General features: G+C 38.1%; 12 protein-coding genes across 12 annotated transcripts; 6 read left to right on the top strand and 6 right to left on the bottom strand.

The window, feature by feature from the left end:
• Positions 1–15: 15 nt before the first annotated feature.
• Positions 16–1875, top strand: ALE1 (lysophospholipid acyltransferase; the record flags this gene model as incomplete). The annotated part of the gene is made up of 1 exon (XM_033913415.1): positions 16–1875. The coding sequence occupies one exon, from the start codon at positions 16–18 to the stop codon at positions 1873–1875; it is 1860 nt and encodes a 619-aa protein (XP_033769306.1).
• Positions 1876–2081: 206 nt separating this feature from the next.
• Positions 2082–2936, bottom strand: MED4 (Med4p; the record flags this gene model as incomplete). The annotated part of the gene is made up of 1 exon (XM_033913414.1): positions 2082–2936. The coding sequence occupies one exon, from the start codon at positions 2934–2936 to the stop codon at positions 2082–2084; it is 855 nt and encodes a 284-aa protein (XP_033769305.1).
• A 465-nt stretch (positions 2937–3401) lies between these two features.
• Positions 3402–4457, bottom strand: DCS2 (5'-(N(7)-methyl 5'-triphosphoguanosine)-(mRNA) diphosphatase; the record flags this gene model as incomplete). Its single annotated transcript, XM_033913413.1, has 1 exon — positions 3402–4457. The coding sequence occupies one exon, from the start codon at positions 4455–4457 to the stop codon at positions 3402–3404; it is 1056 nt and encodes a 351-aa protein (XP_033769304.1).
• A 540-nt stretch (positions 4458–4997) lies between these two features.
• YRM1 (Yrm1p) lies at positions 4998–7373 on the bottom strand (the record flags this gene model as incomplete). The annotated part of the gene is made up of 1 exon (XM_033913412.1): positions 4998–7373. One exon carries the CDS (start codon positions 7371–7373, stop codon positions 4998–5000), a length of 2376 nt encoding a protein of 791 aa, XP_033769303.1.
• Positions 7374–7708: 335 nt separating this feature from the next.
• Positions 7709–9583, top strand: LCB4 (sphinganine kinase LCB4; the record flags this gene model as incomplete). The annotated part of the gene is made up of 1 exon (XM_033913411.1): positions 7709–9583. The coding sequence occupies one exon, from the start codon at positions 7709–7711 to the stop codon at positions 9581–9583; it is 1875 nt and encodes a 624-aa protein (XP_033769302.1).
• A 274-nt stretch (positions 9584–9857) lies between these two features.
• Positions 9858–12287, bottom strand: GLN4 (glutamine--tRNA ligase; the record flags this gene model as incomplete). Its single annotated transcript, XM_033913410.1, has 1 exon — positions 9858–12287. One exon carries the CDS (start codon positions 12285–12287, stop codon positions 9858–9860), a length of 2430 nt encoding a protein of 809 aa, XP_033769301.1.
• Positions 12288–12575: 288 nt separating this feature from the next.
• On the top strand, positions 12576–12779 carry RPS28A (40S ribosomal protein eS28; the record flags this gene model as incomplete). Its single annotated transcript, XM_033913409.1, has 1 exon — positions 12576–12779. The coding sequence occupies one exon, from the start codon at positions 12576–12578 to the stop codon at positions 12777–12779; it is 204 nt and encodes a 67-aa protein (XP_033769300.1).
• Positions 12780–13090: 311 nt separating this feature from the next.
• On the top strand, positions 13091–14461 carry SWT1 (mRNA-processing endoribonuclease; the record flags this gene model as incomplete). Its single annotated transcript, XM_033913408.1, has 1 exon — positions 13091–14461. One exon carries the CDS (start codon positions 13091–13093, stop codon positions 14459–14461), a length of 1371 nt encoding a protein of 456 aa, XP_033769299.1.
• A 231-nt stretch (positions 14462–14692) lies between these two features.
• Positions 14693–17020, bottom strand: SEY1 (dynamin-like GTPase SEY1; the record flags this gene model as incomplete). The annotated part of the gene is made up of 1 exon (XM_033913407.1): positions 14693–17020. One exon carries the CDS (start codon positions 17018–17020, stop codon positions 14693–14695), a length of 2328 nt encoding a protein of 775 aa, XP_033769298.1.
• Positions 17021–17250: 230 nt separating this feature from the next.
• On the top strand, positions 17251–18189 carry GET4 (the record flags this gene model as incomplete). The annotated part of the gene is made up of 1 exon (XM_033913406.1): positions 17251–18189. The coding sequence occupies one exon, from the start codon at positions 17251–17253 to the stop codon at positions 18187–18189; it is 939 nt and encodes a 312-aa protein (XP_033769297.1).
• An 87-nt stretch (positions 18190–18276) lies between these two features.
• On the bottom strand, positions 18277–18843 carry DDP1 (polyphosphatase DDP1; the record flags this gene model as incomplete). Its single annotated transcript, XM_033913405.1, has 1 exon — positions 18277–18843. The coding sequence occupies one exon, from the start codon at positions 18841–18843 to the stop codon at positions 18277–18279; it is 567 nt and encodes a 188-aa protein (XP_033769296.1).
• A 766-nt stretch (positions 18844–19609) lies between these two features.
• Positions 19610–22054, top strand: YRR1 (Yrr1p; the record flags this gene model as incomplete). Its single annotated transcript, XM_033913404.1, has 1 exon — positions 19610–22054. The coding sequence occupies one exon, from the start codon at positions 19610–19612 to the stop codon at positions 22052–22054; it is 2445 nt and encodes an 814-aa protein (XP_033769295.1).
• Positions 22055–22887: the final 833 nt, after the last annotated feature.

Below are 22887 nucleotides of genomic sequence, written 5' to 3'. Positions count from 1 at the left end.
TGATCACTGCCAACCATGTACAATCCCGTGGACGCTGTTTTAACAAAGATAATTACCAACTATGGGATTGATAGTTTTACACTGCGATATGCTATCTGCTTGTTGGGTTCCTTCCCACTGAATGCTATCTTGAAAAGAATTCCCGAGAAGCGTGTAGTTTTAAAATGCTGTTTTATCATTTCTATGTCAATGTTTTACTTATTCGGCGTGCTTAATCTAGTAAGTGGGTTCAGGACCCTGTTTATTAGTACTATGTTTACTTACTTGATCTCAAGATTTTACCGTTCCAAATTTATGCCACATTTGAATTTCATGTTTGTTATGGGCCATTTGGCAATAAATCATATATACGCCCAATTCCTTAACGAACAGACTCAAACTACTGTTGATATTACAAGTTCACAAATGGTTTTAGCCATGAAACTAACTTCCTTTGCATGGTCGTACTATGATGGTTCATGTACTAGCGAGAGTGATTTCAAAGATTTGACTGAACATCAAAAATCTCGTGCTGTGAAAGGACATCCACCCTTGTTAAAGTTCCTGGCATATGCTTTTTTCTATTCAACGTTGTTAACTGGCCCAAGTTTTGATTATGCCGATTTTGACAGCTGGTTGAATTGTGAGATGTTCCGTGATTTACCTGAAAGCAAAAAGCCTATGAGAAGACGCCACCCTGGCGAAAGAAGACAGATTCCAAAGAATGGTAAGCTTGCATTGTGGAAAGTTGTTCAAGGTCTTGCTTGGATGATTTTGAGTGCATTCGGGATGAAGCACTTCCCCGTTAAGTATGTTTTGGACAAAGATGCCTTTCCTCAGAGATCTTTTATATTCAGAATCCATTACTTATTCTTGTTGGGTTTTATCCATAGATTCAAGTACTATGCTGCCTGGACTATTTCAGAGGGATCTTGTATTCTGTGCGGTTTAGGCTATAATGGTTATGATCCAAAGACACAAAAGATCAGATGGGATCGTGTTAGAAATATTGACATCTGGACCGTGGAAACAGCTCAAAGTACGCGTGAAATGTTGGAAGCATGGAATATGAACACTAACAAGTGGTTAAAATACTCTGTTTATTTACGTGTTACGAAAAAGGGCAAAAAGCCTGGTTTCCGCTCAACTTTGTTTACTTTCTTAACTTCCGCATTTTGGCATGGTACTAGACCTGGATACTATCTGACTTTCGCGACAGGGGCATTGTACCAAACTTGTGGTAAAATTTACAGACGCAATTTTAGACCAATTTTCTTACGGGAAGATGGTGTCACACCATTACCTTCTAAAATAATCTATGATTTTATTGGCATTTATGCAATTAAGCTAGCATTTGGTTATATGGTGCAACCATTTATTATCCTTGACCTGAAGCCATCTTTGATGGTTTGGGGGTCCGTTTATTTTTATGTTCACATTATCGTTGCTTTTTCATTTTTCCTGTTCAGAGGACCATATGCTAAGCAAGTAACCGCATTCTGTAAATCCAGACAACCTAAAGAAATATTCCTCAGAAAACAAAAGAAGCTTGAAAATGACATTTCGGCAAGCTCTCCAAATTTGGGTGATATTTTGAAGGCAAAGATGGAACATGAAAAGGGAAAGACGGCAGAAGAAGACGAAATGAACTTAGGAATTCCACCTATTGAGTTAGAAAAGTGGGATAATGCTAAAAAAGACTGGGAAGATTTCCGCAATGATTACAAAGAATGGAGAAATAAAAATGGTCTTGAAATAGAAGAAGAAAACCTTTCTAAAGCTTTTGAAAGATTCAAGCAGGAATTTTCCAACGCTGCAAGTGGATCAGGTGAACGCGTGAGAAAAATGAGTTTTAGCGGATATTCACCAAAACCCATTTCAAAGAAGGAACAGTAGATGATCAAAAACTGCAGATGTGTGGGAAATCTCACGTTCTTTTTTTTTTTTTTTTCTGTTCCTGTAGGAGCTTACTTTCGATTAGTTTCATACAGTTTGACATATTGTAATAAATATATATGCAATTATATATACGCATTTACCTACATGAATGATTGTCTAACTTTTTTTATAATTTCTAAAGGGAGCGATTCAAGTTATTACAACTAAAAGTCGTCGGGATCAAATAAATCGAGATCAAGATCTAGGGCATCATCATTATTATCTTCCTCTTCCTTATTTTTGGTATTGCCTGCTTCCTCATTGTCTTTATTAGCAGTACCATTGAATATAAAAGAGTCCACCTTTGGTGTACCTTCTTTTTCGGCTATCTGTTCCTTTTGTACTCCATTCTGAGATGGCGGTACGGTCGGTACTTCTGTTTCTTCTACTTCTTCACCGGGTATTCTAGTTAGCTCCTTACTATGTAATGAGGCCATAGCAAGCATGCCTCTTCGTAGGGCATCCTCTGCGGGCCATACGAAATTATTGGGTCCCACAGTTCCTTTATCGAATGTTGGTGGTATTTTGGTAAATTTGGAGAGCTTGGTGGCATAATCCAATAACGTTGTGGAATTGATTTTGGACCTCTGTTGTAGGATTGTGTTCTTCTCGAACTCTACTTGTTCAAGCATCGGTAGTGCTCTTAACTCGTCATGACATTCATTTAAGATTTCCAGTATCTTTTTGGTTTTAGAATCCAATTCCTCGGAGTCTTTGTCAATCTTCTGTAAACTGCGATCGATATTGTCATATTCGGCCAACAGTTTGACGTTGTTGAATAGGTCCTCATCAATTTTAATCAAATCCTTGGCAATATCTAGATTTGGTTTGAAACGATCCACAGATTCCACCAATTTACTCAACGTATCTTCATATCGACATAAATCTTCGTAAAGCTGGACCTTAGATAATTTGTCTTCACTGTTCGCATTTGAGGTAGCCTCCGCTACGAGTGACACAGAAGATGACCTGACGTGACCCATGGAAAATTCCAACGCTTTAGTATCTTGGACGGACATAATATTCGTTGTGCGTATCCTAGAGCTAATTGATACTAGTTGTTTTCTGTACTCCTAATAATACGCTAGTATCTCGTTGGGCACAGAACAAGTTATGATTACTTCCGTTCGTGGTTTGGTGTGCAGAGAAAGCAAATTTTTGTCTTTTTCTCCAGCTCACGTTACGTAGGTAATAAATATGCACTATTTTTTCGCATTTCTTTAAAAGGGCTAGCAATAACGTTCCAAGGCTATGTATGTTATAAGAGAAACAAAAAAAGAGAGCATATGCGGAGGATAATCACCTACATGCGTAATGTGAATGTGGATTCCACATTATATGATAAAATTCAAAATCCATTGAGAAGTATACACATACATTTAAATAAGACATTTATATAGGTTTGCCGCTTCCTGAAGTTCAGAATATGAAAAAAAAAAAGTGCTGAAAGTAATGTCCTGTTCTACTGCGCTTTCACCTCTACCCTAAATTGGCGTTGAACCCAGAGGCTTTTCAGGACTAGTTGCGATGCCATCGTGCTTCAATTGTTTTTCAACTTCTTCCTTAAAACCCTTTTTCCATAAATCATGATTTTCACCAATGACATACGTGAGAGTTTTCTTCATATAACCTTCAGGACCTAAGAAGCCCAACGCTTCTATAACGTCTTCCAACAGTATCGTCATTCCGGAGCCCCTCTCTTCGCCTACTCCTGGATGTCTTATATTCACTATATGGACATGAAAGTGGTAATATGATGGTTGGTAATGAATGAAAACTCTTAATTCGTCGGGATTCACATTATAGTCATAGTGCTGGGGAATGATCGTCTTAATCTTTTTATTTAGTCTAATTAACCAATCCCTATGCTTTGGGTTCAGATCTCTCAAAGATTTGATGTCGTCCCTGTATACAATGGCTACCAGGTATAGTGAATCGGTGTTGATTCCGTCCCACTTCATATCGGGCAAGATGACGAATCCATCTTCTTTATTCCTGTCACTGTACTCTTTGTAAACAACTCTATCATCCTCAGCGCCCTCGTAAAGAATATTGTTCACCCATTTCATTCTTTCACTGGTACACATCTCCTGAATAAAGGGCACGACTATATTTCTATACATTTCAGGAGTTTCCCTAACCACATGTAAATCCTGTTGGTCGTATCCCTTGATGTGAAACTGCGAAGCGGGCCAAATCAAGTTGACTTTGGCAGTTGGGTTATGCAAAATATGCTGCTTCAGAACAGACAACCCCCAGTAGTATATGTCATTTGAAGTTAATTCCTTCAAGTCAGTAATACCATTTAAAAAGGAGTACTCGTCTATCTCACGATGAAAAAAAACCGGAGTGCTACGGCCACTCTGAGAAGGTCTGCGTACCGTTTCGTCAAATATAAAATGCGTCTTTTCAGCAGTTAACACGGCATCCTTCCCATCTATGCTGCCTAGTAGTGAGATCACCTTAGTGTGAGGGTTTGAGTCTAACACCCTAACGTATTTAAATCTCCCAATTAAACTAGCTAAATCTTGAGATCCCATCATGTAGTTGCTTTCACTTTTGTGCGCTCAAATGCTTTAAATTTTTACAGCGAAAAGGGACTGAACACATGTTGAAAACCAAACGAAAATCTTCATTCTTCTGCTTCTTTTCTTTCTACCTTTATACTCATTAGTGCTACCACCCCTTATTTCCCCCCAGGCGCCTACGCGGCCGCTGCCATGGGGCTGTCATTTCGGACAAGTACTTAATCACTGATGCTAGTTGTAATCAATCAGCAATCGAGTGAGAGCTTTCTATTGAAACGAGCGGTTAGAGTGATCAAGATTTTTGCTAAGAAATAGATTGGACAGAGTACTTCAAGCAGAACACTAGCAAGTCTTTAGCTCCTTTCATTTCTTTTATTTTTCTCGTCTCTATAGATGCCTAAGTGTCATTTTTTCTTACTAATTGTTAAATAGTTTGTCTAAAAGGCAGGTCCAAGCCCAAGCCGACAGGTTAGTCTCGACTGTCTTTTATATTATGTAAATTTTCTATCTATCCGCTGTCATAAGCATATTTGTTACAAAATAATTTCCGTCCTATTGCGTATCAGATAAGTATTTATAATCTGGCTGACTCATTAGTTCTTCCCACCCAATGTTGTACGCCGTCCAAAATTCATTGGATATAGCCTCTGCCAGTTCAGTTTCAATTGGTCCAGTTTCATTGGTATGTGAAGCGTTTTCACCATTATTTGGGACTTCCACGGGGGGTAATACTGAAGAATTTGCCGCCAATGCACTGCCACTTGTGACATCCAGGTCATTTAAACTGGGATCGATTGGCGTATTTACATTGTTTACATTATTAGTAAGCGAATATGGAGAGGATCCATTCAATTCAACCTGGAGTTGTTGTAGCCATGCGTTTTCGACCACGGTTCTATATTTAATTACTTTCTCCAAAACAGCTCTATATATGCTTTCCAGGGCTATGTTAATAACAAATGTATAAGAGCGGCCCATCATAATTCTTAACTGCCTGTTGTTATCATTAGACCATTTGGAAAATATGTCTGAATGAATTTTGAAAGCAGTAAGTAAGTTGATAGCTTTATCCAACGGAATATTCAAGGTCGACAAATCCCAATCTGTAACTTCCTTATCTTTAATATTGGATGATAGATAATAGCCCTTTTCAAAAAGAGTTAACTTGTGATATAGAAAGGCACAGAAGCCGGTAGAGGCCCTGGGGAACAGAAAGTTTGTATAAACTAAAGATAAAGCCATAAATGGTGGTAAATGAAGACAATCAGGATCAAAGAACTCGGGAAAATGCTTTTCGTCTAATTTGAAACATAGTGTAGTCGTGTTGATTACAAGGGAAAATGAGACCAAAATGGTTTGCAAGATGTCATTCTCCAAAACAACGTTTTTTTCCTTGTAAATCAAATATCTCAAAAAATAAAACGTCAACAGCAAATTCAACACCTGTGCAAAGACTTTAATTTCACGCAAAGGAACTTTGGGTATTAATTCAGCGTTAGTGTAATATGATATTGGATGAAATTCAGTCTCTACAAAGGTCCTTAGTTTTTTGCAATTTTCTGCTAAATCTGGAAAGGCGCTTTTGTCATAAATTTGTTCCAACATTGGTCGGGCTAATCTTAAGAACTTTTTTAACTTGTCCATGGAAGTATTTGATTGTTCAAAGAAAACGGCCGATGAACAAGTGTTTGTATTTCCAGACAGCCTCTCATCATTCTCGCATTCGTCGACTTGAAAATAGGAGGAACTGATTACCGAACATCTTCCAATACTTAAAGAAACGTTGAAATCTGCTAATATAACCCAGACCCACAAATTTTCTAAACTTTCCATACTCCCCACGATATTTTCTTGATTCTTGTATATTTCTCTTATATTCAAGTGCAGACCTAGCATAATTGCTGTGCTGCATAACAAGTCAACTAAACTGATCATATGCGAGTCATCTCCACAAGCCCAAATTAGCTCTCGATGATAGTATTTTAACAAGAGAAATTGAGCACGTTCAACAAAAAACACTTTAGCCGTTGATAATCCCGTCAACATAATGAGAAACTTCTCTATTTCTTCCGGTGTATTCTCATAGAAATGGTGTATACACAATATCATTAAAATAACTCCGATCTTGAAATAATTTTTCTTTGTTGATGGCAATAACTTTTCAATCCGCCTTTCACCGTTGGGTAACAGTTCGTCACTTGGAAGAAACGAGGAAGTGAAATCGTTGATAATTTTAGTCCTATCTAATACTTCACTGACTTCATTAGTTTCCAGTTCAGTATCGAAAAAGCCCGTTATAATCTTTGATGTTTGTTCATAAGACGGCAAAACGTCACAAACCTGTTGCAAGATATCAGAATCGGTGTTCTCTAACGACGGTCCCTCTAGGACTTTAGTTTCCGGCTTCATTGTCCATTTATGCCTGGCTTTCCATCTATTTCTCTCGATTTTCACTTTAGACCAGAGTTGGTTGTACGTGTTCACAAACCTATTATCATCGTGTGAGAGATGCGTTCTGAGAGATGTAGGGCCATACATTATCCTCCTTCCTGAACCTTTGCATTGCAAGTAGTAAAAATTAGCGTAAGGATTCCTAAATTGGCTCGTGTTCATCGTTGCAGCCTCTTCCACCAGCCCCTTGTCGTCTAATCTTTTCTCTAAATCCTCAATCCTTTTCAACAACTCAATGTTTGGAGTACTACCAAATAACTCTTTCGTCTCAATTCTGTGGGTAAATTCCTCTGTGTACAGGCAATCAGAACGTCCTCTCATCTTACAAGTTGAACATACTGGTTTCTGCTGGTCACAACGTAGTTTCCTTTTTCTACAAAAAGCACATGACTTGATTGGTTTCCGTCTCTTCTGTGCCTTCTTACTAGCTTCCTCCAATGGGGAAGCACTATCCTGTAAACTGCCCCGTTTGCTCATTTACAATTCCCTATTGCCATGCCCATTCAATGTGCTTTCTCCATCTAATGCTCGATGCTTCTTGCCGTTATTATTTCATTACCGCTTGATATTTGTAATAGGATCGGATCGCCTTGTAAACTAGAGGTGTCACCCTGCTACCGGGTCTGGAAAAAAGTGCTGCAAGGGTCTTGAAGCAAAAAAGATGATTAACGTAAGAAAGGCATACAAGAAAATTAAAAATTCGTGTTTAATCCAGTCGCGTACTTTTCCTCGTTTGACATACTGATACTTGGGATTATCGAGAACAGAAGTATCTGGCAGCAAAAATAAAAGCGAGAAATTCATTACAGATAATGGCGTTGCAGAAAAAACTGAGGGCTATTTTGACCGATGAAGGTGTGCTGATCAAATCGCAATCGCACCATATGTTCAATAAGCATGGTCAACTCAGAAGCGGAGATTCTCTATCCTTGCTGAGTTGCTTGTCCTGTTTGGATGATGGAACCTTGAGCTCTGATGGGGGTTCCTTTGATGAGGATGATTCCCTAGAACTGTTGCCTCTTAATACCACCATTCCGTTCAACAGAATTTTGAACGCAAAATATGTAAATGCCGGTCAAAAAGGTCCTAGTAATGGCAAAATGTTTTCGGATCCTTTTCAAACAGAGAATCTGAGCTCTTCGTCCGAGAATGACGAGATCGAGAATCATAGTTTAAGCAATGACAAGGCTCCTGTAAACGAACCGCACTTATCCTCGAGTAAAAACAGATGGGATACGAAAACGAGCAACCTGAAAGCAACCCCTGATAGTTCACCTGACGCTCCACCATCGCTAGGGATAAAAGATAATCAACAATTGATCGAGTTAACTTTTGCTGTACCCAAGGGCCATGATGTTATACCACAAAAACTAACTTTGTTAATAGATCACGTTTCTAGGAAACCGAGAATAAATGCTAGCGGGGAACGCATTCCTTCCGGTACGGTGGAAGAAATTTTGGAGAAGAGCTACGAAAATTCTAGGAGAAACAGATCTATATTGGTCATCATAAACCCCCACGGTGGTAAAGGTACTGCTAAGACTTTATTCTTGACAAAAGCAAGGCCGATATTAATAGAAAGTGGCTGCAAAATAGAAATTGCGTATACGAAATATGCTCGTCACGCCATCGATATTGCTAAAGATTTGGACATCAGCAAATATGATACTATTGCATGTGCATCGGGTGATGGTATTCCATACGAAGTAATTAATGGGCTTTATAGAAGACCTGATAGGGTAGAAGCGTTCAATAAACTGGCTGTAACTCAGCTGCCTTGCGGTTCAGGAAACGCTATGAGTATTTCTTGTCATTGGACAAACAACCCATCGTACGCCGCTCTATGTCTTGTCAAATCTATTGAAACAAGAATAGACTTAATGTGTTGTTCTCAACCTTCTTATATGAATGAGTGGCCAAGATTATCCTTTTTAAGTCAGACGTACGGCGTTATCGCAGAATCCGATATTAACACTGAATTCATCAGGTGGATGGGACCTATTAGGTTCAATTTGGGTGTAGCATTCAATATTATCCAAGGTAAGAAATATCCCTGCGAAGTTTTTGTCAAGTATGCTGCCAAATCCAAAAAGGAATTAAAAGTTCATTTCTTAGAAAATAAGGACAGAAATAAAGGATGTTTGACCTTCGAACCCAACTCTGATCCGAACTCTTCGCTGGATTTACCATCTAAAAGCAATAAAAACAATAATACAAAGAATGAACTTTCACCGAATTTTCTCAACGAAGACAATTTTAAATTGAAGTATCCGATGACGGAACCAGTACCTAGCGATTGGGAGAAAATGGATCCGGAGCTAACTGATAATTTGACAATTTTTTACACAGGGAAAATGCCATATATTGCCAAAGACACCAAATTTTTTCCCGCAGCATTACCAGCGGATGGTACCATCGATTTAGTCATAACGGATGCAAGAATCCCAGTGACAAAGATGACACCAATTTTATTATCCCTGGATAAAGGTTCCCATGTATTAGAGCCAGAAGTTATTCACTCGAAAATATTGGCCTATAAAATTATACCAAAGGTGGAGTCGGGTTTGTTTTCAGTTGATGGTGAAAAATTTCCCTTAGAACCTTTACAAGTAGAAATCATGCCAATGTTATGCAAGACATTGCTAAGAAACGGCAGATATATTGATACAGAGTTTGAGTCCATGTAGATTGACATTAAAGTTCCTTTACAAATAATTTTTTTATCAAAAGAAATACAACATTGAAAAAAGGCGTTATAGTATTTCTATCATCGGAGTATGGTTTATATTCCATTTTTGTTTCCATTATAATTTATACATCCTTAGTTATATATAAGTAATACGTAACAATATTATAAGTTGGTCTTTATTATATGGTATGGTTAAGATTTACATTATTACATTATTTTCAACCAATAGGATATATATATATATATATATATATATATGCACATTAAATCATTCATTTAGAAGTAGCATCCTTCAAACTAACTATTCTATTCAAGATAACCTTAGAAGCCGTACTCTCCTTATCCAAAGTGAAATAACCTACTCTCATAGCTTGGAATCTACAAACTTCTTTAGAATCCTTATCTTCTTCAACATAAAATTCTGAGTTTTTGACAGAATCAACGACCCATGGACTGTTCTTGACAACGTGCCCGAAGTTGTGTTCCATAACAGATTCTTTATAAATGACTTCACTTTCTGGGTTAATGTCCTTCAAGAAGCCTTCCGGATGAGAAGATGGATTTTCGGACTTGAACAATTGGTTGTAAACTCTAGTTTCAGCAACTCTCAACGGAGAATTGTATTTAGAAGAAATCGGAACCCATTGAATATAAGTTTTTGGCTTCTTTGGTTTCGAACCTTCTTCAACCTTGTTATCATAGTTGACATGAATTCTTACGATTTTACCAGCTTCATCTTTTTCCAAACTTTTGAAAGAAACCGTGTGTGAGACTTTAATTAAACCGACTGGTTGGTTTGGAGTTAATCTGAAAAATTCCTTATCATCAACATTTTCTGAGAAATCCGACCTTTCTATATAGAATCTGTTTGTGAATGGCACAGTTCTTTCCCCAAATCCCGGAGTACCAGGTCTGAAAGGAATAGTTGCCAACTCTTCATAATCGTCAGATAAGTTATCCACAACAACTTCAATAGGATCCAACACAAACATTAACCTTGGCGTAGTATCTTCTAAGTACTTTCTAACAGCGCTCTCAAATCTAACAACTTGAATATTTGTAGTACTTGTTGTAACACCTAATGTGTTAATGAAAGATAGGATGGCACCAGGGGGAACACCACGTCTGCGAATAGCTTCAAGGGTGAATAATCTTGGATCGTCCCAGCCTCTTACGAATTCCTCATCCACCAATTGAGCAATTTTTCTTTTGGATAAAACTGTACCGGTGATATTCAAACGACCATATTCTCTTTGAGCAGGCCTGAACACATGAACCTGATCACATAACCATTCGTAACTTTCTCTAGATAGGTAAAATTCAGTGGTACATAGAGAATGTGTAATGTTTTCCATAGAATCGACCAAACAATGTGTAAAATCGTAAGTGGGATAAATTCTCCACTTAGTACCTGTTCTTGGATGTGGAGCATTTAAAACTCTATAGGCAATCAAATCCCACATTTGTGGGCTTGGTGAATTTAGATCTTGTTTCATTCTTAAGATGGCCTCACCAGGTTTGTACTTGCCATCTCTCATATCTCTAAACTCTTGCAAATTTAGTTCTATTGACTGATCACGATGCTCACAAGCAAACCTCTCACCCCCTGGAGTACCATCTTCTTTGATACCACGGCCTCTTTTAATTTCTTCGGCAGAGCAATGACAAACGTAGCCTTTACCGTTTTTAATCAAAACTTCTGCCAGGCCGTATAGCTCATCAAAATAATCACTTGAATAAGTTATTTTCCATGGTTTAAAGCCTAACCAAGTGACCATTCTCTTAATTGATTCAAAATATTCAGGAGCTTCCTTTTCGGGGTTAGTGTCGTCAAATCTTAAATAACAGGTACCATTGTGATATTTAGCATAGCCAAAATTAACCATGATAGCCTTAGAATGGCCGATATGCAAATAACCATTGGGCTCTGGAGGGAACCTTGTACGAACTCTACCATCAGTGACGTCGAGGTGCTTCTTCATTAACTCTGGGTAAGCTTGTGGATTCTCACCCACTTTATGCAAATCACCTAGGAAACCTTCATTGAACATAGTCCTCTTTGGACCGGATGCTGTAGAAGTATCGGAGCTCTTCTTGGTAGAATTAGTCTTCTTCTTTTCATTATTCTTGGTCTTCTTCTTGATTAAGTCTCTCTCATCCTTTGGACCCAAAAGCTTTAAGACTTCTTGATCGATGATTGGCTTGAAACTGCGTGGATCAGCCCACTTAAGCTCCTTTAAATTCTTAACATCCGCAAAAATACCTGGTACTAGTTTATAACGTTCTTTCAAAATTTTTTCTTTGTTTTCTTGAATGTATTGCATGACATAATTTCTAACCTGATCCTCAGTAATCTCAATACCAACTCCAGAGTTTTCATTCATGCCCTCTTTGGTAGATGCGTCGCCATTAGCCTTTACATATTTAAATGCTGCATTTACTTGCAAAGATGTCTTCAAGTCACCGTTAATGATACCGCTAACGATCAATTCGGACCTGGGAAGATTTGCACCTTTGACAAAAGATGCTAAGTTATGTACTAGCGCTCTGGTAGATTTGTTCCATTGATAATCCGAAGGTGTTTCCTTAATCAATTTGTAAAGTGAATCGGAAACCTTTTTATTCTTGACAATCTCCTTGACCTTGTTATCTTCGAACCCAACTTGTGAAAACAGCTGAGTCAGTTCTTCTACAGACGACATTTTACTATATTGACGTTGCTATACTCCTGGTACTCTCCTATCAGAACAATAACCAAATCCCTTTTAAGCATATCAATCCCAATCTTTATACCCAGCGATGACAAATTTTTCATTTGCACAGACGCTGCCGTGTAGAGTGACCACGCACTTTTTTTGATAAATTTTTTTTCTTGGTCGTTGAACTATTTGGAATGAAAAATGAAATTTTAGTCTAATTGATGATTTATTATCAGTTACAGTTGCGTTCGATTTCACTTTGCTTCAAACCTAGAAACCAAGCTAGCAATCATGGATAACAAAACCCCAGTCACTTTAGCCAAGGTCATCAAAGTCTTAGGAAGAACCGGTTCTCGTGGTGGTGTCACCCAAGTCCGTGTCGAATTCTTGGAAGACACTTCCAGAACTATTGTCAGAAACGTGAAGGGCCCAGTTAGAGAAAACGACATCTTGGTTCTAATGGAATCTGAACGTGAAGCTCGTCGTTTGCGTTAGGAAACGTATTTGCAGATTGAAGGTTGCAGCTATACAAAACATCTATCTTATATATTTGTGCCTTTTGTTTTCTTATATATGTCTCCTCTAAATAGTACATCACTATAATACAATATTACTAATAGCTCTATTGTAACTCGTAATAGATATATTAACCGAGTATTTAAGTGCGAAAAACCGTACTCGCGTCGATATACTTTTTGAATATATTGAGTTCTCTCGCGTAAGTTGTTATTTATATGTCTTCTATGCTGGACAAGAATTTATATACGTGGCCCAACCATTAGCGGTTCCGTCTGCTTCGCAAACCCATGACTGATGAGAAACAAGCTTTTCCAGAAGGTAGCAACCATATGACATCAAACCCTTTCAATGGTTCGGTATCTCACAGAATTTCCGAATCTATTAAAGAAATCGCTGGCTCAAGGCCGCACGGTAAATATACGGTTCAAGACATCGATAACATTATAGCATCCACATCTTCACATGAAAACATAGACCAGTCAGGTAATAGTAGCGGCTGTATAGATCATGACGAGGATGGCGATATACCGATGTATGATCTGAATGATGAAAACGACGTTGAAATGATTTCTGAATACCTTTCTAACCAGAGGAAGTTGGAAGCACAATCGATGGCGCATTCGCAAAAAATTGATGACAGTATATCGCTATTAAACCCACCTACTTTGAAAACTGTCTTCGTCGTTGACACCAACTTCATCATTTCGCACCTAAATACTTTAGAAACGTTGAGATCGCTATCCAGCACTTACCACCATTTGATTGTTATACCAACCACCGTAATTCAAGAGCTAGACGGACTAAAAAGGAGCCCTGATGTCGCTAGGGGCGATAACGGTACGACTAATAAGGAACAGGGTAGAACAATAGGGACATTGGCCAGATGGGGGAACGATTGGATTTACAAGAATCTGGCCAATTTAGATTCTGGTTTGATAGGTCAAAAACTAAGGCAAAGATTGAATCCAAACTGTGTGAAAGACGACTCGATATTGGACTGTTGCTTGTATTTCAAAGAGGTTTTGAATTGTTTTGTTATTTTGCTTTCAAATGATAAGAACCTTTGTACGAAGGCGTTAACTGAGGATATATTAACTGTTTCATTTAGGGAGAACATGGATGCAAATCTAATTGCAATGAAGGCATATGAAGAAAACCAATTGAGGTTTGCTAATCCATCTAACTCTGCAGTGAATCATGATCTCAACCGTTCGTCATATACTTATACGTCTAGTATAGAAAAGTCCCCTTTGTCATTAGGTCAGGTCCTACAAAATGTCTTCGAACAAATAAAGGAAACTGTTTTTTTTGCTATTGATCATGTGTTAAGAAAAGAATATGGTGAAGACATCGAATTCATAGATTACAGCCCAGAGAACTTAATCACACTAGAAAAAGCTTCAAATTACGTTTATTTGTTTTGGGTGTCTGTATTTTCAGAACTTTTCCACCATTCAAAGATAAAGAGGAATGACTGGAAGAATTTACCGGCAGTTCTAACTTCCGAACCGATGAACCTGAATGACTTAAGAACATTTGAACAGTTTTGGGAGAACGTATTGCACTTCTTATTTAGCAAATTCTCTAATGATGAGAAACAATCATTAGAGAAGCAAATCGACCAATGGAAAACATCTATAAACGCTGCATCTATTTGAAACTTTGTACTTCACGTAAATCTCGCAGATTCACCAAAGCCACTTACGCAGCTCAGAAGCTTGCAATATGCATTTGTATATACTCTCAATGTCATATAAATAGTTCCCTATATTTACATACAAACAAATAGACACAAGGAGAAAAATAATTATAATAATAACTATAATAACAACAAAAAAGTAAACAGAGGATTGAAATAAATTGTTCGGTCAAACTACATTTTCATATCATTATTCTTTTTGTTCGCTTTTGGAGAAGTCCTTCATTTCAAAAGACTCTTTCACTTCATGATCTTCAACAACAAATTTTCTTAATTTGTCCTTGATTGCAGTTCTTGTTTCCCCAACGGCACTTTGAACAACATTAACAACAGGTCCCCATAGGCCGAACTTATGAATAACAAAAAAGGTCGCCCCCAGGATCAAGGTAAGAGTTACAAATAAGGGGTTTCTTATGACAGCCACAAATTCGTTCCATCCTAATACAGCTAGCAAAACGTATATCCAAGGTGGGATATGCGTTCTCGTAGTGATGATCGACCTTTTGGAATCCAGTACAGTAATGTTAATCTGCCTACGGAATTGATCTAGAACATTTTCCTTCTGCAATTCAGTCAAGATGTGTGCGAAACGACGGGAATGGAACACACCTTCGTTGTCTCGGTATATTTCATTGTCCTCGCCATTTTCCTCTTCAGCTATTTGTACATCAGGTATAATTTCAACGCTGTCCGAGGTTACGGCAAGTGAGAGAACCTCAAAAACTTCCAGGGCATGTTCTTTTCCTACACGGAACGCCCCATCAATCTCTTCTTCTGTTTTCCACAACCTTGGAGACCCTTCAGCATCATATCTGAATACATCTTCAAACCTGTCTCTCAATATACTAACAATTGTATCTATCTTCAAGTAGTCATGAACTGTGGTATCTAAGGTTCTCCATGCCAAAATTCTGATATTTTTGTAAATCTTTGCGTTTTCACCGTCTGAAAGTCCAATTTTGAAATCATATTTATCTTTCTCCACTTGATAGGCAAATAGATTGCTTTTAATAGTGGATTCAAAATCATCCATTATGTCGTCCCAAACCCTTTTGGATGGATGTGATAGTAAATGAATAACGTGATCCTTTAATTCGGGGATCAAATTTTTTCTAATACGGCTGATTTTTGCTTTCAATTCAGCATCACGTAGTTGCTTAATTCTTTCTTCAGAATCATTGGAAAATTTGCAAGTAATCTCTTCATCCGATGTTAGCAGCCCTAGCTTCTTAAAGGCCTCCATTGATTCGATGAATTCTTTCTCAATTTTACTCTTGCCTGTAGCCACACTTTCTACGAAAGAAGTAGTAGCTTTGTCTCTGGAAGATACCTCTAATTTTAAATCTTTCCATAGTTTTTCCATTAACGATTCTAAGAACTCATCTATTGTACCTGAAATATGTGAATTCAGCTTTGCACTTAAAGCTTCTCGTTTCTCCATATAAACATTTTTTGCATAGCGCGATGCTTGTTCATCATATTTTGTTAGACACTCTTCTTTTAGCTTCACCAGCTGAGATGTTAAAGTCCCCAAATTACCCTTTAAGGGAGCAATCGACTCATCATATTTTGAAATGAATTCTTCCAGAGCTTCATTGGATATTTCCTCGGTTTTAAATCTAGCAACCAAAATTTGCTGAGTTGGAAGATCTAAATCTTTGTTATGTTCAATTTGATCCCAACAATTCTCAGCGTACATAGTCCAACCATCTAATGGTAACCTATGGTGATATTGAGGCTTGAAGTAATAATTTTCCGTACCTTTCATCACAAACGAATCACCTAATTGCTTGACATCCTGAGTAAATTGGTCTTTTTGCAATAACTTATGAGCCAGTCCGACAAATTTTAAATCAAAAAAATCGTACAGGCTAGAATCCTCACAACCAGCAGGTTTGCTTAACTCTGACCATATCTTCTCCAATTCTCTTGTAACAGAATCACTCAAACTCGAGAGGGGAGTAACACCAACGTGGTCTCTGATTACAAAAAGTAACAGCACCTTGTGATCATTATCATTCTTGCCAAATAGGGAAAGGTTGACTTCAAAAACTGTTTTCAATAAAGCCATATTATTACCTTGATATAACCCAATTTGCTGCTCCCACATATTAACTATAAGAACTTCAGATACCGCGATGGCAAACAGAGCTGCTTTTCTCTCGAAATCTTGGTCTTCACCTCTTTCTGAACCATCGGAACCTTCAACATCAAGTACAAAAATATCTGGACGATTACTGTTGACTTCAATAGTTGTGTTAACCTCTTTTGTGTGAGCCAACCAAATACCTTTGGTAGTCTGTTGTCTTTTCACCTGAGCATCCATGGTATCAAAGTTGGTATTGAACAGGACGTTAAGCAGAGTCGATTTACCACTCGATTGAGAACCGAACACGGAGATGACATGATAATCTAGACCAACATCACGATTTCCAATACATTGTTGAAAGTATTGTAATGCGCTTTGATGAAAGTCTTTCTCTTCATCGATTAACTGAATAGCAGATCTATCAGCCATGACTATAATATGCCGACTGTCAAGCGAGTTAGTAGCTTGTTCTGCTGAAATAAACCAAAAATTATTGACTATCTAAACACGCCTTTCAGTATTTTGTTCGTTTTGTTCCTCTTCGTTAAGGTAACAATGGGGAAAAAAAGTCGAAGGAAAGTCAAAAAATGAAATACTAGCATGTGCGGTAAAACAACCAAGTAAACATAATAAAGGGACGTATCTAATAACAACAAGCTATGATCCCTGCAGAATCCAATGCTGTACAAGCGAAACTCGCTAAAACCTTACAAAGATTCCAAAGTAAGATCAAAGCTGGAGATTATTACGAAGCGCATCAAACGTTGAGAACTATTGCTAATAGATATGTTAGGAGTAAATCATACGAACATGCCATAGAACTAATTAGCCAAGGTGCCCTGTCATTTTTAAAAGCGAAGCAAGGCGGTTCGGGCACGGACTTGATCTTCTATCTTTTAGAAGTTTATGATTTAGCGGAGGTTAAAGTTGATGACGCCTCAGTTGCTAGATTGGTTAGATTGATAGCCGAATTGGATCCTAGCGAGCCCAATCTAAAGGACGTTATTACTGGTATGAACAATTGGTCCATCAAATTCAGTGAATACAAGTTTGGAGATCCTTACTTGCACAATACTATTGGTAACAAACTATTGGAGGGTGGTTTTGTTTATGAAGCTGAGAGATATTTTATGTTAGGTACACATGATTCAATGATCAAATATGTTGATTTGTTATGGGACTGGCTATGCCAAGTGGATGATGTCGAGGATAGCACAGTGGCAGAGTTTTTCAGTAGATTGGTTTTCAACTATTTATTCATTTGTAACATATCATTTGCACATGAATCAAAAGATATTTTCTTAAAAAGATTTATTGAGAAATTTCACCCCAAGTACGAAAAAATTGATAAAAATGGTTATGAAATACTTTTCTTTGCAGATTATTCTGATCTAAATTTTTTGCAATTGTTGCTAATTACATGTCAGACTAAGGATAAGAGCTATTTCTTAAATTTGAAGAACCATTATTTAGATTTTTCTCAAACATACAAGAGTGAATTAGAATTCCTAGGCCAAGAATATTTCAATATCGTTGCTCCTAAACAAACGAATTTCCTACAAGACATGATGTCAGGATTCCTGGGTGGATCGAAATGAAAAGAGCATATGTTCAAAGGAATAGACAAGTACGTTTGCGGTGGCTTTAACCGCCATAATGTATGTACATATATATGTATGTGCTAACTATTTGTCGTCTTTGATGATAGCAGACCTATTAAGGGCCTCCAACAATTCAGGCCTCTTGGCATCTATCAAGTTCTGTTTAGCTTCTGTATAAGAGTATAACTTTCTATGTCTTTTGTGACATTCAGGGAATTTGTCAAGAAGATTTTCAATTTCCAATTCATAAAAATGAAATTCGGTCCTTGGCGGATGTTTTGCGACTTCTGAATCTTTTCGAGAGTTCTCAAATTGCTTAATGTCTTTGTTCCAATCCTTAGGAGGTCTCATGTCTTCCACTGTACCCAAGTTGGCAACAATTTTACCTATGCAACCAGCTTCTTCCCAGGTTTCTCGCTGAGCAGTGGTCTCATGGTTAGGCTCATCTTTCTCGACGCCACCTTTGGGCACAATCCATCTTTTCTTATGTGCAGAAGAAGTAATCATGAGAACCTGCTTTTTGTCGGGGGTTAAGCATATGCATCCAGCAACTAACCTCGCACCAGTAGTAGGTGAGTAGACCTGGTTTTCTCTTCCTTCACGTGCTGTCTCAGAACGTACTATACCGTTACTATCTCCGTTTTTGCCCATTTTGTATGTGTTCGCAGTCCTGCCTTCCTGTTTTCTCACTGTTCATAGCCTTCCACGCATTGTTTCAATGTAATTTGGTGTCTTGAAGTTGTGGTTCCCCTCACAGTATCTACCTTCGCGAGACGATTGAGAATTAAGCGGCACGTGGAGTTACTCGCGGCAGATGTTCTTATTAACTACAAGAGAGAAAGATATCCTTGCAGTTTATACATTATTACACGGTACACTTTTCTGTATGAAGATAGAAGGATGACTTCCAAGCGGCCATCGTCTTTACCGCTGTCCCAACATTTCTCATTCAGCTTTTATAATCTTGAGAGTATGCTGGCATTAGCAACCTCTTTCAAGCTGAAGGGAGTTTAGTCATGATCGTCTTAGACTCATATGGAAACTTTAATTATTATCAGTATACCTTCTCTATATATATATATATATATATATGTAACGAACCTTGATTTGCCAATGCTATACTGGTAGAAATCATAGTGAACGGAGTTAAATCCGCGGAAATTAGAAAAATCTCAAAGGTTCCATGTATTAGTAATGAAGCAGAGTTGATATACGGGAAAAGCTAACAAGACCAGGAGATCTATAGTATTGTACATCACTTGACGTGTCTAATAGACAATCTCCCCTTCGAATTACCAAAAAGCCAAAAATTCGAATTACAAGAGAAGCATAGATCAAAGGAACAACAAGATCACCAAGAAACAAGACAGGTGATAAGTTTAACGCCCTCAGCCGTGCCAATAAGAATAACGTCACAATGAAAAGAAGAAGCGATGCTTTGTTGGGAACTTTTCAGGCCACCAACGTTACGCCACCAAGCGATAACGGTAATAGTACGGCTGGTGGGGCCAATGGAAGTAACTCTGTTACACCAACCTCTACTGGCGGTAAGAAAAGAAACAAGCTTATAAAATCATGTGGCTTTTGCAGAAGGAGGAAACTTCGTTGTGATCAACAGAAACCTATGTGTTCTACATGTATTTCTAGAAATTTAACGACATGTCAATACGCTGATGAATTCAACAAAGACATCGAAAAGAAAGCAACCTATGGTCCCTATCCTAACGCCGAGTTACTTAAGAAAGTTGAAGACCTGGAAAACAAAATCCGTATTCTAGAATCTGAAAAGAATACTAATTCGTCTGCGAGCTCCATGTATACTTCCCCAAATTTCCCTCCTTTGGATACTAGTGTATGTGAAACATCTACTGAAACTTCATCTCCATTACCAGATGGTGTGATAAATCCATATGCTGACCGGTACTACTTACAAAGTAAACACTCGGGAAGGTCGGTACTATACGGCCCAACTTCTATGAGAACCCAAATTGCAAATAGTAATTGGGGGTTCATTGAAAAATATAAACAATTATGGACAAAGGTTAAAGCAGAAAGAAATAAATGGAAGCAAAACAACCAAAAGACGATGTGTAGGGAACTAAGTCTTTTGGACGAGTCGAATTGGGAGCCAGATACATTAATCAAACAGATATGCCGCTTCCTACCATCATATGACAAAGTTTTGTCTATTTTAGATGATTTCTTTAGTGACGAAGCATGTAATGAGATCAACATGATTCTTGATAAGGCAAAAGTTAGAAGAGACTTTCTGGATTATTTCATGCCGGAAAAAGAGGTAAACGCGAATGGTGACAGGTCCATAGTCTATATTTTATCGAATTCAAAAAATAATTACTACAAAGCTGCTGTGATACTATTAATCCTATGTCTGAAATATTTCCATGCGAATGTCCCAATCCCGATTGAGAAGCTTTTTACTTTTCTAAATGGTGCCTCCACCGCCAAGGTGTTCTATGTTGAGCGTGCTCAAATGTTAATACTGTTCTACTACCATCGCGAAATTCATTCATTCGGTGGAGATGGTTCCCATTTGATTAACCTAAATGAATCTTTATTTACCACGGTTACCACAATAGGGTTGCATTTAAATATCAGAGAAACTTTCAAAGATCAAGAGATTTTCATGGGTAGCATCGAAAGTTTAGAAAATGTCTGGTTAATGGCAATATTAATTGATTACAGCATGTCTTGTAATATTGGCAGACCCTTATTGATTAACAAATTTTACCTAGACGAAAAGCAAGATTATTGCATATTGAATAGTCAAAGCAAAACATATGAGGGAAAGCTCAAAAGGTATTTAAGGATGGCAAGGCCAATGTTGTTTGCTCTTTACGATAGAGAGAAATTCCCGGATTTAAAGGCCTTTTCCAAGCAAATCATCAATTTTGTAGAAGAAGAACTTGGCCCGCTTGGACATTACACAGATGAAAACCAATCGGTGGAAGTCCCACTGAGAGAAACTAGAATTATAAGTATGGCAGTGGGATTATTATTATCGTTCTATGCACTAGTACATTCTGTGCTGAAAGCCAGAAACATAGAGTCCAAAAATAATACGTTTCAATTGGTTTTAATCAATTTTTCCATCATTGTTAATACCACAATTCGATGCTATCGTATCGACAAAGCACTTCACCCAGAGAAATTCAAAACCTCCTATCCGCATTTACCGCCACATATGGCGTTATCGATGAGCCTCACGGCGGGGCTTTTTTCCAAAACCTTGGTGTTTTTTTGTTCCTTGAGTTACTTCAAATTGACGCTTTTCGAAAATGGGATATGTCTATCCAACGATATGGAAGTTGGATGGTCGGATTTGACCAGAATGACCGTTCCTTTAGACAAGGATCTATCCTTGGGTACAGCAATGAGGTTGTACTCGACAATCTTCGATCGCTTATTCACAGCGGGAGATAAAGAATTGATACGCACAATGCACAGATCGCCGCAATTTGTAGTAGAGCTGGCTATTGAGAGGACTTATAGAACCATTCTTGGCAACGTCATTGAATTCAGAAAGCTGACCGAAGAAACATGGCTGGCACAAATCAAACAAGAACTAGATCCACAGGGCGATCATTCATCACCAGAACCTAAAACTGTGAGCGATAAGCAGCAGCAGCAGCAGCAGGATGTCAACCTTGCAGTTCCAACCCCCACCCCTTCAATAATTCCGATGTCCCCTACACCTGGTGAGAATAAGAACCATACAAAGAGTCAATCAGAGATTATCCAGATGTTGACAGATGAATTTTGGACCAATTATAACTCAGGCTGGGAAGAATTGGTTAATCAGTCGGAGTTTTCCACCCTTTTTGATGATTACGAAGACAAGTAATGCCAAGTCGAAGCCGACTTATGAGCGACTACTGTAACGCCTTTTTTAGTTCTTTTTTATGATCTGATGCCTATATAATTATTCAGATTATGAAACCACTTAGATGATGGACCCCACGTGACAGAAAATAACGGTTTAACTAGCTACAGAATATTTTTGAAAAGTTCACATTCGTCAGATATAGAACTGCTCAATTACTGCCCAAAGCTGTAAGCCTGACTATTCTGCATCCGTGCACCACATAATACAGCCGCACGGCTACATATTTTTCTCTATCTCCTGCGCTTCGACGTGTCTCACGCATAAGTGAGCAATTCCACCGAAAACTGAGTCATTATCCGCTAAAGCAGATTCTGGGTAAGTTTACTGCTACTATTCACCATCCCTTCGAGCGGAATACCTGAGGATATATTTCCTTTCACAGAGCCTCTGCAACGAGCGGCGCACTGCGCCAGCGGAGTTACCACACGTAATGGGTACTGTGTAAGAGACCCCGCGCGGCACCGTACAGTTTTGATTGCAGACCGAAAAAAAGAAGTCCACCACAGCTAATTACTGCAGAAACTTTTTTTTCTTTTTTTTTTGTGGTATGTACCCTTCTAACAGGATTCATCCGTCAGTAGATCCTTGAGGGGTTTAAGGGGTTTGCTGTTTGCGTAATGGTCTAACAGTTTGGCTATATATAAGATTATCATCAGAGGCATATATCCTTGTACGTAGCCCACTTATATTTTATATATGGAAATCCGTTGAATTTGTAGTTCGGTCGTAATTCAGCTTCTAAGACATCATAGAGATTGGGAGCTTCTATATTTCTTTTTAACTTTTTTTTA

Source organism: Saccharomyces paradoxus, chromosome XV (assembly GCF_002079055.1).
Source record: "Saccharomyces paradoxus chromosome XV, complete sequence".
In the NCBI taxonomy this organism is placed as follows: domain Eukaryota; kingdom Fungi; phylum Ascomycota; class Saccharomycetes; order Saccharomycetales; family Saccharomycetaceae; genus Saccharomyces; species Saccharomyces paradoxus.
Note: the sequence above shows the minus strand (reverse complement) of the source record. Positions and strands in the feature narration are given on the sequence as shown.